The sequence below is a fragment of the Leptosomus discolor genome, chromosome 8 (genome assembly GCF_034619465.1).
Source record: "Leptosomus discolor isolate bLepDis1 chromosome 8, bLepDis1.hap2, whole genome shotgun sequence".
Taxonomy (NCBI): Eukaryota; Metazoa; Chordata; class Aves; order Leptosomiformes; family Leptosomidae; genus Leptosomus; species Leptosomus discolor.
Window position 1 is genome coordinate 38,270,682 of NC_141398.1, and position 16,616 is coordinate 38,287,297.

Sequence of the window (16,616 nt, forward strand, 5' to 3'; positions counted from 1 at the left end):
TTAGCACACCCGTAAATGACAAGACGAGCTGGGAAACTTGTCATATATTACGAAAATTCCCAACATTGGCTAATAATTCTTCCTTTAAAAAAAACTCTACATATTTTCCTAAAAGCAGAATTTTTAAGTGCTAATTATTTTTATTTTAAAAATGAAATGTATCAGCAGTTTATATTAACTGTATAACCTCAGAGGTATCTATCTCAAGATGTTAAGATTCAGGGCTTGGAATGACAGAGGTTCACATGCTGAAGGTAAGCACAGTTTAGTCTAGAATTCACTGTGGACAGGGAAGAAAAACATTCAGTTCTCAGCATAAGGCGTCTGAGAAGAAACAAATGCACTGCTGGCAGTGGAGCAATGACACTTTCAGGTTCTGCTTCTCTTTGCATACTCTCTCCTTTCCATTATGCTTCCACGCCTCAGAGCCACAAACTTCCATTTCAGAGTTCAGCCCTGCAGAGTCTGTCACAGCAATGAATATGTCCAACAAGCATCACTGCAAAAAAAAAAAAAAACTGTGAAAAATGTACAAACTTCTTGCTGCAATCAGACCAGACTCTCATCATTTAGGGCAGATGCTTTGGTCTCCCATAGCTTCAACTGCTTTATCTTTGCCTGTGACACATAGACAAACATAAGCTCTTTTCTTTAATTCCTTCAATTCCTTACAGACTACTGTTCCTTTCAACTAACCCCTCCTCTCCTCTGACTTTTCTGGCTAAGATGTCTCCCTAAATATCATTCTGTTTACAACCCAGTTAAGAAAAGATCAACATTAAGCCCTTCAGCCTGTCTTAAATAACATTTGTAAATGCACTGCCAACATTTACAGCACGATATAAATAAATACGAATAATAAAGAACTCCAATTCCAAATGCAGAACTGGAATAGATCTCAAGTCATCCCGTTTATCCTCCCTACGGCACAGGACTACAGCATACTATCAAGAGATGTATAAAACCAAATCCTTTAGGTTAGATTTTCTTAAAGTATTCTCTTTGTCGACCTTAAATACTTGAGTATCTTCTTGCATGTTGCAACCATTAAAGTCTGAAAAGCTCACACCATAACACTCTGACCACAGAACATAAAATGACAAAAAGAGACGCTTTTTCCCACCCAAAAAAAAATCCAGAGTGCCCAATTCTCTACACAGTGCATGCTAATGCCAAACACTTACTTTTAGCCTGTCTGTCGAACATAAAACACATTTAGGGAGCTGAAACGTGATGGGCTGACAATTAACAACTTTAAGCCATGCACCGAATCACAGGATACCAAAAAGATATTGCAGATCTTTCTCAAGAGTTGAGCACTGCATTTGACATGGAAGAGTACAGAGGAAAAGGGGTTATATTTAGCCTGTCACACCTCTTCCTCTCTAGCTTTGCCACTTAAGTGCAAGAAACTTCAATAAACCTTCAGCAGCAGTCAGTGACAAAAACCCTGAGTTTCTGAGTGCTGACAGAGATCCTGTTCACAGTTTCGTCCTGAAACTTAATGACGTCTCCTGAGAAATGTAGTGCCCTCAACTCCACAAAATCAAGATGAATGAGGTCCTGTAAAGCTGGTAGTTTAGCATATGAGTTCCCAACCACCACCAATCCCAACCACTAGAAAGGCATTGTCAATTTTGAGATTTTTTTTTTTTTAATTCAACTGTAGGAAAAATGCCCCTAAAGACTGAACAAAGCGTGTAATTAGGCAACTGAGACCATGCAATCCACTGCCAGAATTAAGAACCTGATCACATGCAGAGCCACTTGGGAGGCACACCGAAAAGCCCAGATCTCCTCCACAGTATTTTCCCAGTCACTCACTAGAAAACAGAAACTCTCAGCTTAATTCTTGGTGTCCAGGCAGGGAAAAGAAAGCAGTCAGTCATCTCTTAAATAACAGGGGGGACTCTGCTATTCTGGTCATAAAAAGGCTATATACCTACCAGAAACTAACAGAAGTGATGGAGAGGTGGATAGCTGGGTAGAATATTTCAGACTTTTTAAAAATAAGCAAGAAAGGAAGTGTTGGGAATTAAATTCCCAGGGTCCTCAACTTCACAGCAGGACTGTCAATACTCCACCTTTCTACAGCTTTCTCCCTGTTACCACCGAGCATGAACACTGACACCCGTCCCTCGGTTCAGCACACACATCACAACACGCCACTGCCACATGTCCTTTGGGTTACAGGGCTGCTTCTCCTTTTCTACCACCGTGTCAAGGAGATGGCACTATGCAACTGATGGGAACAGCAGCCTCTCTGTGGCTCGTCCCCAAAGCTCTTTTGCAGTTTTACCTGTTACCTTTCTTTTTGCCTTGGGTCACCACATTTAAGTCCTCTTTCTGCAATGACTAATAAAAGTCAGGGGGAAGGCCTCTGAAGTACTGCCATAGTGCCAAACCCCTAATGCTGATATTCAAGTTCCATGTGAATTTTATGTTACTATTTAGCCACTCACTTGAGTTTCCTGAAGGCTTCCCTGCCACCAGCCACATACTGCTCTCCACTCTGAAGCTCCTCCAGCTGCCGGACACGATGCCCGCCCCGGGGGGTATAGATGTTACGCACGGCTCCAAAGGGTGCCTTCACCCTGCCTGTCACCTCTTTCAGGAACACCTCGAAGTTGGACACTTTCTTCTCGTTGATGACAATACGGCGCCCCGGGAAGAAAGGGTCCCCGTTGCGATACACCAGCACACTCTTCACCATCGGCTGCGAGAGGCAGGAGCCCTTCGCGCCAGGGCTAGCCATGCTCGGTGGCTTCGGCCCTCCGGCGCAGCCCCAGCCACCCCGACGCGCTGCCAGCGCCCGTCCGCTGGGAAGAGGGCCCCGCCTGAGCGCCCCGCTCACCCCCGCCCCGACGGCCCCCCGCGAGGGGGAGGCGCCCGCGCCCACACCCCCCGGGCAGGCGGAGGCGGCGGGGGTGGGGGCCCGGCTCCGCGGGGAGGTACCGCACTCAGCCCGGCGGGAGCGGCCGCTCCCGGGGAGGTAACGCGGTTACGTCAAGGCAGCAAAAACCGTTGCTTGGAGGTAAAGCCGTGCCGCTACCGCCCCTCGGCAAACTTCATCCCGCATGTGTTTGTCCTCCCCCCTGCCCAGCCGGGCGAGCCCGCCAGGAGCCTGCTAGACCCAGAGACACCGGCCGCGCCAGGGGCGGCACAGCGCAGCGGCTGACACAGAACACGGCCTAACTATTCACCGGGAGACGCTGGGGGAAGGAGGACGAGAAGGGGTCGTGCCCAGAGGCAGGGAGAGGGACGCGGAGACGGAGGCAACCGGACGGAGGGCCCCGCACCTGACCGAGGTGCCCGCCCCGCCGCCGCCGCCTCTCACCTGCAGCGCGTCAGGTTTTCCCGTCACGCGGGAAGGGCCGGCCGGCGGAGCTGCCCTGGCAGTGAGCGGTAGCAGCGGCCAGGAAGCGTTGAGGCGGCTCAGCGCTCCCGCAGCGAGCAGGGGCGGCGGGGCGGGGAGAAGGCGGCGGCTGGGCCGGGCGAGGTGGAGCTGAGGGGACACGGCGGCTGCGGGCGAGCGGCCTGTACCCGCCGGCAGCGGTACCCCGCGCCCGGGTGTCGGTGAGTACGGGGTGAGCCACCCGCGGGCCCTCCCCCGGACGGGCTCTGGCCCCTCGGGGAAGGGCCGGGAGCACGAGGCGGGGACAGGCTGCGGCCTGGAGCGTGCTCCGCCGGGGCGGGCAGAGAAGGGTGGCTGAAAACCATCTATGTCATTCACATCTGGCCAGCTCTTCTTGGGATTTCGTACTAAAGGGGTCAGCGTTTCTCCTCAGGAATAAAACAGACTTTTACTAGACCAGATCCAAGTCACAGACGTGCTTGGCTGCGGGCCCAGCACGGAGGCAAGGGCAAGCTGCAGCCAAACGGCAGTTCCTACAACATGAGGGGCAGCTTCAGACCCTCTGCCCTGGCTTCTTCTCTCTGTCCCTTTGCTGATTCCAATACATGCTCTCTCCACTGGAGATTTAGTTGTTCAGTGCCTGATTTTGCCTTTGGTTCGTTATTAACATCTAATAATTATCACTTGTGTGTGCAGGATGGTCCATGTACAAAGAACAACTGAAAAATCATGCCTATTATTCCATTCTTACTTTCCTTCTTGTCAGTTACTAGAAGTACCACCTGAAAACTGGATCTTTGCATCAGGTTGTTGCAAATCTGCAGTGGGTAAGCAAAACTTATCTACACAAAGTTAGATAAGTAGAGACATCCTTTAATAACAATACGCACCAGGGACATGCAATCCTTCCCAAAGATGTCCACCTGCACATTGCAATCAAATATTTATGTATTAAATTCATACATATTTAGTCTATACAGTGCATATTATCATCCTCTCAATGTTTCTTCTTTCTTCTGATGCACATTAGCACTAGCACGCAGCCTCAGTCGTAGTCTTCTATTGTTCTCTTTTGAGTAGGTGGTATAATTTGGGTAAGCGGTCCATGAGTTGGAGGTCTCGACCACTCCTCGAATTGGCTGTGTATGGTCAAGGAACACATCCTTGGCTCATAGGCTCTTGGCTCATACCTGCTTTGGTCATGATTCAAAAATTATACACAATGGGTACCATCATAAATCCTATCTAGCAGGCATCTTGGACTCTTAACATATTATGCTTGTTTCTAACTACTAATGATCATTGGTTAACAAATACTTTAGGTCTGGGACTTTACAGGGGTGTCTTAGCAGCATTGGCAATATAAGTTTTATTTTACATTTGATCATTTATTCTGTTTGATACTTCATAAAATCATCACTAGTCATGCCTACTAATATCCACTAATGAGAATTCTCGATATTCAAATCAAAATGAGAAGAGTAAGGGGGTTTTCAAGGAGCATCACTGGTGCATTGCAGGTTTCAAGTTTCTTTAGTTTCTAAACTGCAATCACCTGATGAGGTTTCTATGGTTACAGGTTTCAAAATACACAGTTCTAACATCCCAAATCTGATGATTTTGTGCAACAAGGTCACCTGTTGCCATTTGCTGCTTGCATTCGCTGCAATTCAGAAGTAATGCTGGGCCATGATCTTACAGGGGAAAAAAAAATTACCAGTGAGGTTGAAATTAGGACTACACAGATTAATTGCATATATGTATGAGCAATTGATTATTTTTTTGTTTTAATGTGCCCACTAACGTGATGCCCTCTGAATGTCTTTTTGAGATGATATGTAAATGTTATGGACACTGTTTGGGTGCTTTTCCCTCATCCTGCCATCTGAACAGGCAAAATTTTCTAGTAACACAAAACTAAACTGCACTCCCCCAATATTTGGATAAGTTTTAGTTATTTGCATTCCTGAAATATTTAAAAGCTTTTCAGTACTCCTATCGTTCTTTAGTTGAGTGAGTCTGTTATAATTTGCTCTCTTAACAATCCGTGATCCATCACAAGAGCCAATAGCACTTTCACTAAGTTAGCCCAGACCTGCAGTTCTGTCTGGATAGTTTCAGTTAATTGAACTCAGAGGTGAGTAGCCCCACTAAACCAAGCTCAAATTTGAAATATGCCATGAACAGTAGCCTGGTACATCAGAATAATCTTGGGCAAATTTTTTTTTTAAAAAAAACAAAAATACAGTAACAGACTAAAACAGGAAAACAATAGACAACAATGTAAAAGAACCCATTTGTGGTTCAAAGAACATAATGTAAAGTCAAATTGGGTTAATGTTGCACTCCTTCTTAAGTCAATTTCTATAATTCTACATAGTAGATATGATATAGCAAAAAAAAAATATTAATATACATGTTAAGGACCAGATGCAACCTCTACCATCATCAGATGACTCCCTTAGATTTCCCAGATAATCAGATCATGAAATTATCCTGAGTCCATTTTCATCTTAAACTATAACATCTTCATAAACAAGTGATCCACTTGAAGCTGCATTTTCCATGCTAATTCTCAGCCAAACATCTCCAGACTGTCCAATGTTTGAGAAGAAACTTTGGATATTGCATTATCAGAATAGATTTAATTTTTAATCTCATCAGATGATTAAATATTGTAAAAAAATCAAGCATGTGTTTTATGGGCTTATTCGATGAATAGGTGAGTGATGTGTCCAAACAAATTCTGACTAAATTTCTTTATTTTTTTTTTAATTTCTGATTTTAAATTTGTTTAATTGAAAACAATTCAGACATGCATGGGACATGACCTTTGTCTATAGTTTTTAATGCTATCTGCTTTGGTTTTTCCAGGAAGCTGCATAATAAAATACAGAGGCTTCAATTCCACTGGATCTTTGCCACACCTTGGGTACAAGAAGCCGTAGAACTTGAGAGAAAATAAGCAGAGAACGCCTTAAATTCAAACCAAATTCCTTTAACAGCCCCTTTCCCCACCACTGATTGTCACAAGACTAAAACTGGTCTAGGCCTTCCTACCTGGAATTGTTTAGTGTATAGTAACGGTTGTTCTTCCAAATGGATTTCAACACATGTGACTGAAGGAATTTCTTTCCTTTTATCTTCCCTCCTTTGATGGGAAAATTACCCCCCTGCTGGGAGTTAGGACAGGGCAGTTAACCATTACAAAAGGAGCAATTTCCGGATGAGGGAAGTCAAATAGGCTACTGTTACTGGTTAACAGCTGAATTTTTCTACTTGCTGCTGGTTTTCTTCTAGCTAATGAAGGGGAGAACCAGGCATTTACCATCCTCAGTTGATCTATTGCAACCTGAAATGAAAGTTTGTGTTAAAAACATGCCTATGTGTAAAAAAACCCAAACAGAAACACTGATGACCTTCACGCTGTTCTGTGCTAAAGTAGTGATACATCAGCTATCTGCTATTTTATGCCAGATCCTACCCTTTTGGTTCGTCATCTTAGGCCTAATGTTCAATTACACATCATCTTTGGCATAGGAACAAGCCACTGAATATTCTACTCATGCACCCATTTCCACACTTGTGCTGCTCCAAAATACTGTTGGTCTTTACCTATGGCCATGCACCTTACCATCACTTCTGTGGATTGCAATGAAATAAATGGTACCAGAGCACTGCTAGCCTGAAGGCAGTCTCAAACTGGTGGGCAAAATCTTTGTCCAAAACCAGGTGCACATTACCAGTCCTTTGAAGAATGGCAATACAAGATTTCACCCTTAGTTTAACCTTTACATAGCTAACAGCTGTGCCTCTAAAGACTTCATCTTTAACATTTAGCTGCTTGTATTTCTGCCCTTTATCCCTTTGCTTGTGCTGTAGCAGAATCTCACCCTTTTCTTAAGGCAAGACCTTCAAATTCAGCCCCTGGAACACAACCGTGACTGTCCAGCCCACCGTGGCTTCAGAGCCCGCTATTTCACACCAGCCTTTTCAGAGCAAAACATTGTGTTTTCTTGAGTAATAGAAGCAAAACCAAACCAGAGCGTTTCCCGTACAGTGTGAAGTTAGCACATTGTCCATCTTGCCTAAGCACAACTGCTGCCCAAAAGGTAAGAAAGGTTCAAACACTTCAGCCTGTGACAGCAGGGCTTTCATTCATGAGAATCAGCTCCTCCTTGCCTTTCCAGGACCCAACCCCTTGTCCCCACCACTGTTTCAGTTCCTAAGCAATCTTCTGTCACGTTCTCAATGTGACAATGAGAGAAACCACTGAACCCACTGACACAATTTAGATACAGAGACACTTAATCTCTCTATGAGGGAGTAATGTCAGACCTCTCATCTTGCTTGAGGTTGATGCATGAGTCCATGTCAGTCAGGTCATGTGTCAGGATCACGTGATAGGCCTGAGGTCACATAATGAGCGCATGTTGGGGGCATGATGAGAGCAGCGCTGTGGCATAGCATCAAATAGGGTCATTTTTTCAGCAGCAACACGCCATGAGGTCTCTGCCATTTCAGGACCAGGAAAGGTTTTGCAGCTTGTTGCAGGTTCCTGTACCCAGGGCTAAACTGTAACAGTTGCCCTGTCACTCGATGAACCCTCACTGGCCAGGGAAGGGAATCGGGCAAAAAGGAGAGCAGACCCATGGGTAGAAGTGAGAACAGATCTAATGAAACACCACCAATACTAAGAGACACACAGAGTTATACCCACTCAAGTGAATACACTGTTGTCACAGCCAACCACAAAGCAGTCCCTGGAAGAGGCCCCAGCAGAAACCCCACAGGAGCTCCCTCTCTCTAGTCAGCCTTCCTCCTTTATAATGACCATGACATCATGGGATGGGCTACACCTGTAGCTAACTCAGGGCAGCTGCCCTGGCTGACTTGAGCCTGCCTAGCATGGCTGGGCTGTGATTCTATCCCAGCCAAACCGGGACACCGGGACACAAATGCCACATTAAAAACTCCTTAGAAACTGGGATCAATTATTTTTGCTTTTTAAAAAAAGCATTAGACAATCACAGTTTAAACTACAGCTCTGGTGACACAAGTCTTTTCTAACGGTGTTCTTGAGACATCTGACATGACAAAGGGTCACATAGGGAAAAGGCTTTGGCTGCCCCTTAGAGGCTCATGAGGCAATGGTTCTCCATGGAGAAACAAATTCCAGGGGGTTAGCTAAAGTAGGAAGAAAGTTGAAAAATATCTTTCATGTGGTCTTTGTATAGTATAAGGAAAGTGAAGTCATCCATTCTAGGCAAAGCATTCTCTGTGTTACTGTTGCTACCTTTGGTCAAGGCACCTGAGATCGTCAGTGGAGTATTCCTGATTCCGTTCACATAAGAGAAATTATTCTAAATATGAATGTTACATTTTTTTAAGCTTTCCATTGAAAGAGCTAAACCCTGACAAACTAAGGCCTCACTGTGACACATAAAAGCTTTACTTGCATATTTTTGTTTAGTTTCACTTGTGTCTATGTTTTCCTGAGTTTTCCTTCCCCCACAAGGATGGTTTTAGCTATTTGCTGAGCAAAGTTAATAAATAGGTAGCATCTTGCCTGACATCAAGGAGACAAAGCTCCAGATATCAAGGAGACATTAAGGAGACATCAAGGAGACAAAGCTATCTACACACGCCAGACATCAAGGAGACACCCAGCAAACATCTACAAGACTGCTTGTTACAAGAGGAGGTTGCACCAGAAAAGGGGCCCTGGCTTGTGCTCAAGAAGGAGGATTCAACTAGCATGAGGAAGACTATGAGTGACAACCGGAGGATAAAAAGACCGTAACCCTAAATTTACTGCACATGCTTGGAACTCATCACCAGAAGACTGCCCTTCTCAGGAAATCTGATGAGTATGTATGACTTTTGTGTATATGAACTGATGTGTCTTGCTAACCCGTTGGAGCACTCATGGTGGAACGATCTCCAGTGCTGTCCAGCGCTGCAATAAAGAATACCTGCTTAATAACACCATATTGTTACTGAGTTTTCATCTCGGAATCCTTACCCAGCCGCACCTAGCCTCCCATCTCCACGAGAAGCATTAGAAAGCAAGGGGGTTTAGAAACTCCGAATTTTGTATCACCATGGGATCTTTCCTTTTCTCTCTCTCTGTTCTTATTCAGCTGCACTTATCAGCCACTAGACATGCATCTACTCTCTGGAAGTGACGTGCGGAAAACAGACTCCACAATCTGTGAGACTGTAAAGCAGGTATGTTTATTCAGTGCTGGGCAGCACGGGGGGTAGCCCCACCAAAGTCGTGTGCGCCCCAACGCGGCAATTTGTCTTAAATTTATACAGTTATGTGTTACATATACGTAAGGTTTCCCAATACGCCTGTACGTATGTATGACACGTCCCCGCTTCGTATTAAAATTAGTCCCAAGAAGTTATTTCCATAAACTTCTCCCATCTGCGCTTGCGCAGTGCCTCCTTGTGGTGGTCATTGGGGGTCGTAAAGATGAAGGCTGATGGCTCCTCTTTGTCACCGCTGGTAAGCCTTTGTCCTTGCACAGACTCAGTTGCTCCTCGGCTCTTGCCCAAACTTCACAGTCGGTTTCAGCCGGTTCTTAGGACAGGTTCATAATTCTTATTGGGGACTGTCTATTGTAGGGGGCCTACAGGACTTCTTGCTTCAACTAATTTGTACAATGGCTAACAGGAACATTAAGCAACATCTATTAATTCGATCCCCTGGACTATACAGCAATCTAGGTAATCATTAAGCAATGCCTTATCTACTAAGATTCCCTTAACTCCTTCTCTCAGAAGCAAACTTGTGGTTTTTTGGTTAATCTATTTGTTTGTTTGTGGTTTGTTGGGGTTTTTTCCTCAACATGAATAAAATGGGGCTCCTGTGAGCATATTTTTGGGGGAGAAGAAACAGGTAATAAGTTTACGTACATCTTTGTATATAAACAGGATTGATTAAATGTACAAATCATACACTGGGAGATAATTTCTCTGTAGACAGACATCTATATGCCTTTCTACCATAATTTTACCAAAAAGTTCTATGAGCTTGTCTTCAGCAGAGATTTATAAGGACTCCTCTGATGATACCTATGATTTCCTTTCTGTGCGCTTTTCTTTGGTGTTTCAGCTCTTTCTCTTCTGCACACCCAGGCTGCCATCGGACCAGTCCCTCATGTCCATGCTGATGTTCGGCTGGCAGTGGAACTAGTTGCTCGCGTCATTCAGCCTCACAAATAGCTTGTGGTTTGGATGGCCATTTCCTGGCTACGCAAGCCTACACAGAGCTACTCTCTCATTTTGGCTGAATGCAGAACAGCCACCACGCCTGCCTGTGTCCATGAGCTGCTTCAACAAATGGCAGATGAGCTTGTCCCGTAATTTTTTTGATGAAATGCAGCAAACTGGTCCCAGAGGTCAGCACTGCAGTGTGGCGTATTGAATCACAGACTCGGGCTGTGTGAAAGCTGAGACAACTCTATTTAGCAAGCACACTTATTTATACCCAGTCCCCCTCCCTTTCAGTTGTTCCAGGGATTTCTGCAGCTGTCACGGTTTGAGGCTGGGCCGGCCACTACCAAATGACAGACACTCTCTAATAACCCCTCTCCCCTCCCAAAAGGGAAAAGGAGAGAGAGTAAGGGAGAGAGACTTTACGGTTTGGAAAAGAAAACTAAAACAGCTTTAGTGAAATAATAACAATAAAAGAAAAGATAATAATAAGGAAATAATGAAATATATATACAAATAGATACAAACCCAATACCGAACCCAACTCCCCCCACCCTGATGACGATACATCACCACCACGCTGCAGGGCTGGCACTGGGACAGTCCCAGGCTGGACACAGCAGCAGACAGGGATGGGATGCAGGAGCTGGACTCAGGCACTGGATTCAGGGATGCATGGATCAGGATCGACAACAGAAGAACAGAGAGAGTCTTCCTCAGATGTCGGCCATCAAATAGGAGAGAGAGACCCTCGTGATCTCTCAGCTTTATACTGAATATGACATATATGGAATGGAATACTCTGTTGGTCAGGTTTGGGTCACCTGTCCGGTTTGCTCTTCCCTGCAGGTGCAACCTTTTTCGTGCTTGTGACCCTTTTCACTCCCAGCACCCCAACACAGAGTACAAGATTTAGCAGTGACCTTGGTCGCCATAAGAACAAGTATAAGCAAGGGCCTCTCTGCACACCATTCCTTGGTACGAACTATAAACATCAGGCCTTATCACTGCTAGAAGCAGTCACTGTCTGGAAAAACATGCTGCTGTTTCAGAAAGCGCAGTTAGTTAGAAGAGACTTAACTGAAAAGTTAAACGCACTAAAACAGAATTAGATCTGGTTTAGCCCAAACCAGGACAGCAGCTCTGTCTTATAACTATGCATTGTTCTTTGTCTTGGCCAGGCAATCATCACAAGCTGTTCACGCCTCCACCTCGGCAGTTTTTTTTCTCTTGTTACTTCAGGGGATTGCTATTCCCACGGTTTGTTTGCTATCAAGGCCTCACTGCTAGCCCATCAATAAGCTGATGTCCTTGAGATCATCGCTCCCCACATCTACCCCCTTCTTTGTTTTGCACCTTCACCTGCAGTACTTGCTTGAGCCTTACTAATTAAAGATTGCATTACAAAATTTTCTTTACAAAAATATAGTACCATTTTCCCAGGCTGGTACAAGATACCACAGACCTAAACAGTGAATAGATAAGGAGGAAAGTGTTTTTGCAAGTACATGGCACTGTTTATCCAGAGGAGCCGTGTGTTTATTAAGTAATAAGACTAAGACAAGGGGATCTTAACAGATATACGACACTATTCAGCAGGCCTTGTAAAACAAAAGGTGCCGTATACCTCATCAGTTAGAGAATCTCAACAGGAACCAAGGACCAGACTACAAAGCTCTGTTAGATAAGACAACTTGCAAAAGACAATCAGGAGAACTCACCAGACTACAAAGCTCTGCTAGATAAGACAACCTGCGAGAGAAAAATCGTTAAAAAAAAATTCCTTGAAAATTTCAAGGGAAGTTTGAACTTTTCAACTTTAGGAAACAGTGCGCAGGCTTAATAGACTTATTAACTTCTCTGCCCAGGAGATGCATAATGACATGATAATGAAACATATGATGCATGATGCAAAGGGGGTACATGTTAAGGGGTAAAAATGTAGTCTATGTAGTAGGCGGATCGGGAAGCCTGTGCCTTCCAAGTACCTTAGCTAATGGAGAATGGGAGAGGGTCCTATGCGGCTGGGAAACTAGGATAAAAAGGGGGCTGCGACCCCAGCAACTTTGAGACACCCCACGGGATATGCTCAGTGGACTCTCCCTTTATTCGAATAAAGTTTATTTTACAGGACTCCTCTGTCTCCTTTGTGAACACTGACCACTGGTGCCAGGATTTTCCACACAAGATGGTGGGGTACGCTGTGACTACCACAGACCCAAGTGGTGAAAGCGAAGTTGCTCCCTAAGGGCACATCTGCACAACAAGCCGAAATAATCGCTCCAGTAAGAGCATTAGAGCTTGCTGAAGAATTCCGGATAGATATTTGGACAGATGAAAATATGCCTTCAGTGTAGTTCATGCCATTGGAGCTATCTGGAAGGAACATGGACTTTTGACGGCCCAAGGAAAACATATTAAACATGCTGACATGATCTTAAGACTTTTGAATGCAGTACAGTTGCCTTCAGAGGCTGAAATTATGCACTGCACAGGGCACCAAAGGGGTAACACTGCTCAGGAAATGGGGAATAAATTGGCAGATTACGAGGCAAAAAGAGCGGCAGAACTAGGTGAGTTATTAAGTTTAATTCCTGAAGAAGCTTTGCCACTACCAGAGTTGGTTGATTATGATGAAAAGGATCTTAGATTAATTAAAGGCTTGAAGGCAGAGATTGAATCATCAGGTTGGGCAAAATTAAAAGATAATAGAATAATAGTTCCTTTTATGATATTATGGAAACTAGTAAAACCAGAACATGACAAGACTCATTGGGGAACAGAAGCTTTGTATAATTCCCTTATGAAGCAAATAGTAGCCAGAAATTTCTTTCAAACTCTAAAAACCATGATTAATAGATGTGAAATATGCTTGAAAAATAATCCAAAGGTAGAAAATCGTGTAAGATTTTGAAGTATTGATAAAGGGAATGTCCCAGGTCAAAACTGGCAGATAGACTTCTCAGAACTCCCTAGAAAAGGGGGGTATAAGTATCTATTAGTATTAACTGATACCTTTTATGGATGGCCTGAAGCTTTCCCTTGCAGAACAAATAAAGCCTGGGAGGTAACAAAAACTCTATTAAAATAAATTATTCCTAGATTTGGAGTGCCAGAAGTGATCTCCTCTGATAGAGGACCACACTTTGTATCACAAATAGTTCAATAAGTTAGGAAATTTTTAGAAATTAATTGGAAATTGCATATCGCTTATCGCCCACAAGCAAGCGGACAGGTGGAAAAGATGAATCACTTAATAAAGACACAATTGAGTAACATTTGCCAAGAAACCAATTTAAGATGGGATCAAGCCCTCTCTGTTGCATTGCTTAGGCTCTGAGTCAAACCAAGAACTAAGGAAAAACTAAGTCCTTTTGAAATTCTATATGGAAGACCATTTCAAACTAGATAGCAAGGGCAAGATCTCACCCAACTAGGAAAGATTAATCTACAACAATATCTGATTGCATTAGGGAAACAATTAGAAAAAGTAAATGGATTAGTAATATCTACCAGAACATGGGGTTTAGATTCCCCAGTGCATTTGTTTAAACCTGGGGATTGGATTTACATCAAAAATATTTCAGGTGATCCTGTCAAAGAGAAGTGGAGCAGCCCTTTCCAAGTTCTGCTCACGACCTACACTGCAGTCAAGCTCAAGAAGCACGCTGCCTGGATCCACTATTCAAGAATTAAAAAGGCGCCCGGTGGATCGTGGAAGTCCCAACCCACAGGACCCACATTCGTAAGACTGGTCCGAAACAAATACTAATGTTGCTATGCTTCCGTCTCAGGCTGATAAGCACTTTTACTCCCAGTTGGCCCTTGCAAAGATAATCTGTCGATGGTCTCAGGTGGATATGGGGGAGCAACACCAAGACATCAATTTCTTTTTTTTGGATAATTGTTCTTAATGGAAACCTTATACTAGAAGTAGTAAATTGACGGGATAGCACGGAATGTCCTTTGTATTATGTTCAAATTTGACAAAGATCACTGTAAAAACAAACGTCACCTTAAAATGCTGCACAGTTAAAGGGATAGGGCCTCCACTGCAAATGAAGTGCTTTCTCCAAAAGGGAAACCCTGCAATAAATGAGACACACACATACACTTGGAAAACCAATGGCTGGGACACACTAATGTGTACAAACCTAACTGTTAGTCGAATTGTTGGAGTGGCAGCCTCCTTAACATTGTTAAATCCACGGCCCACCATAAATCAAGATCAACTAATTAGACTACCATCCACTTGTACAAATGTGGCAAGAATTAGGCAAAAACATTGGTTTTTAACATATCCTTTCCATCCACACCTCCCTGTAGAGCAAAACAAGCTTGGTATGATACTTTGCTTGGGGGTGTAGGAACTGGAATAGGACTCATAAATTCAGTGGACTTAGAAACTTTAAGGAACAAAGTTGGAACAGCAGGATTTGATGTAGCATAAGCAATCAAGATTCAGGCTGAATGGATGCCAATCACTTTTAATCCTCAGATGCAGGCTTTAAAGTATGATAAGGAGTCCTTATATCTCTTTAATAAAAGTATAATTGCCCAAGTACAATCACTTAAAAATTTGACAGAATTTATGGATTGGAGTTTGTACCCTACAAACTATGTGGCAATTGGAACAAAAGAATAAGGTACAGTCCTACTTGATGAACAATAACGAGTTTGTGTGGAGGAAGTTATTTGGACAATGGGACCATCCTAAACACTGGATAAAAGCCTATTCACAATTTGTGCAGTGTTATGATAGATGGTGTGCAGGAAAAATAATATTCTATAATGTAAGTAACCCTGAAGTAATGTGTAAATTTTTAATTCTGCCAACACTTTTTTCAAGTCAGGGGAACCTAGAATATTTGTTACCAGAATTCCAAGGGAAGTACATTGGGAATGATAATAAAACACGATTTAGATCTTTGTGAAACCACCTCTGAAGGTGCCTTGTGTGGCCAACAATCCCAATTATATGAACCTTGCTTATTAGAACATTCTGTTAACAATTGCAAATGGACAATCCTGTCTCCCCATGTGTTTGAAATATTTGTAGAGGTTAATACTACATATGTGTGCTTAGTAACTAACAATCGATCAGTAGTCGAAGAATACAACGTAATCACCCAATTCACAGGATGTCTTAAAAATATAATGCATCTAACTTGGCATGGACAAACACATTCATTTTTTGCATATACAGAGGAACAAGTAGCAATGTTTTGGCATTATGAGAGCTTAAAATTGAGTCATGTAAGTTTATCGCTGAGAAAATTGAACGAGATCTTAAATCAATCCCAGGAACTTCAAGAACACATAAAAAAGCGAAATAAAACACTAGCCAAGTCTACCATTAGAACAGTGATAGCTGGAGACAGACTTGCTGGACTATCTAGTCAAATTAAATCCGATACCGCCCATCATTGGTGGGACATCTTTCAGGATACTCACCCTCTGCGGAAAAGGCATTCAATGTTTTAATTCACCCACTTTTAATATTGCTGGTGTTTGTCATTGTACTAACAGCCATCACTTTGCCTTTTGTGGCGTAAGCTAAAGAGATTGGCTATGAGAGTTTCGGCTTTGCCTAAGGTAATGAAGTATGAAAACTTAGAACCTTTGTAAAGGAATTTACAAAGTTTAAAGAAAAGGAGGGAATGAAAGAGCTAAACCCTGACAATCCCTGACTAAGGCCTCCCTGTGATCTGTTTAGTTTTGCTTGCATCTCTGTTTTCCTGAGTTTTCCTTCCCCCACAAGGATGGTTTTAGCTATTTGCTGAGCAAAGTTAATAGATAACATCTTGCCTGACATCAAGGAGACAAAGCTATCTACACATACCGGGTCTACAAGACTGCTTGTTACAAGAGGAGGTTGCACCAGAAAAGGGGCCCTGGCTTGTGCTCAAGAAGGAGGATTCAACTAGCATGAGGAAGATTATGAGTGACCACCAGAGGATGAAAAGACCCTAACCCTAAATTTATTGCACATGCTTGGACTATGTAAATAAATTCCAGGAACTCATCACCAGAAGAC

The 16,616-nt window shown here is 43.4% G+C and overlaps 1 protein-coding gene across 2 annotated transcripts in view; it reads right to left on the bottom strand.

Moving 5' to 3' along the window:
• DCDC2 (doublecortin domain containing 2) overlaps window positions 1-2,755 on the bottom strand; it is a 67,524-nt gene extending 64,769 nt beyond the window's left edge. For both annotated transcript variants that reach the window (XM_086469389.1, XM_086469388.1), the window contains exon 1: window positions 2,463-2,755. In XM_086469389.1, the coding sequence (XP_086325515.1) occupies window positions 2,463-2,755 (293 nt within the window). The remainder of the gene's footprint in view (window positions 1-2,462) is intronic.
• Window positions 2,756-16,616: the final 13,861 nt, after the last annotated feature.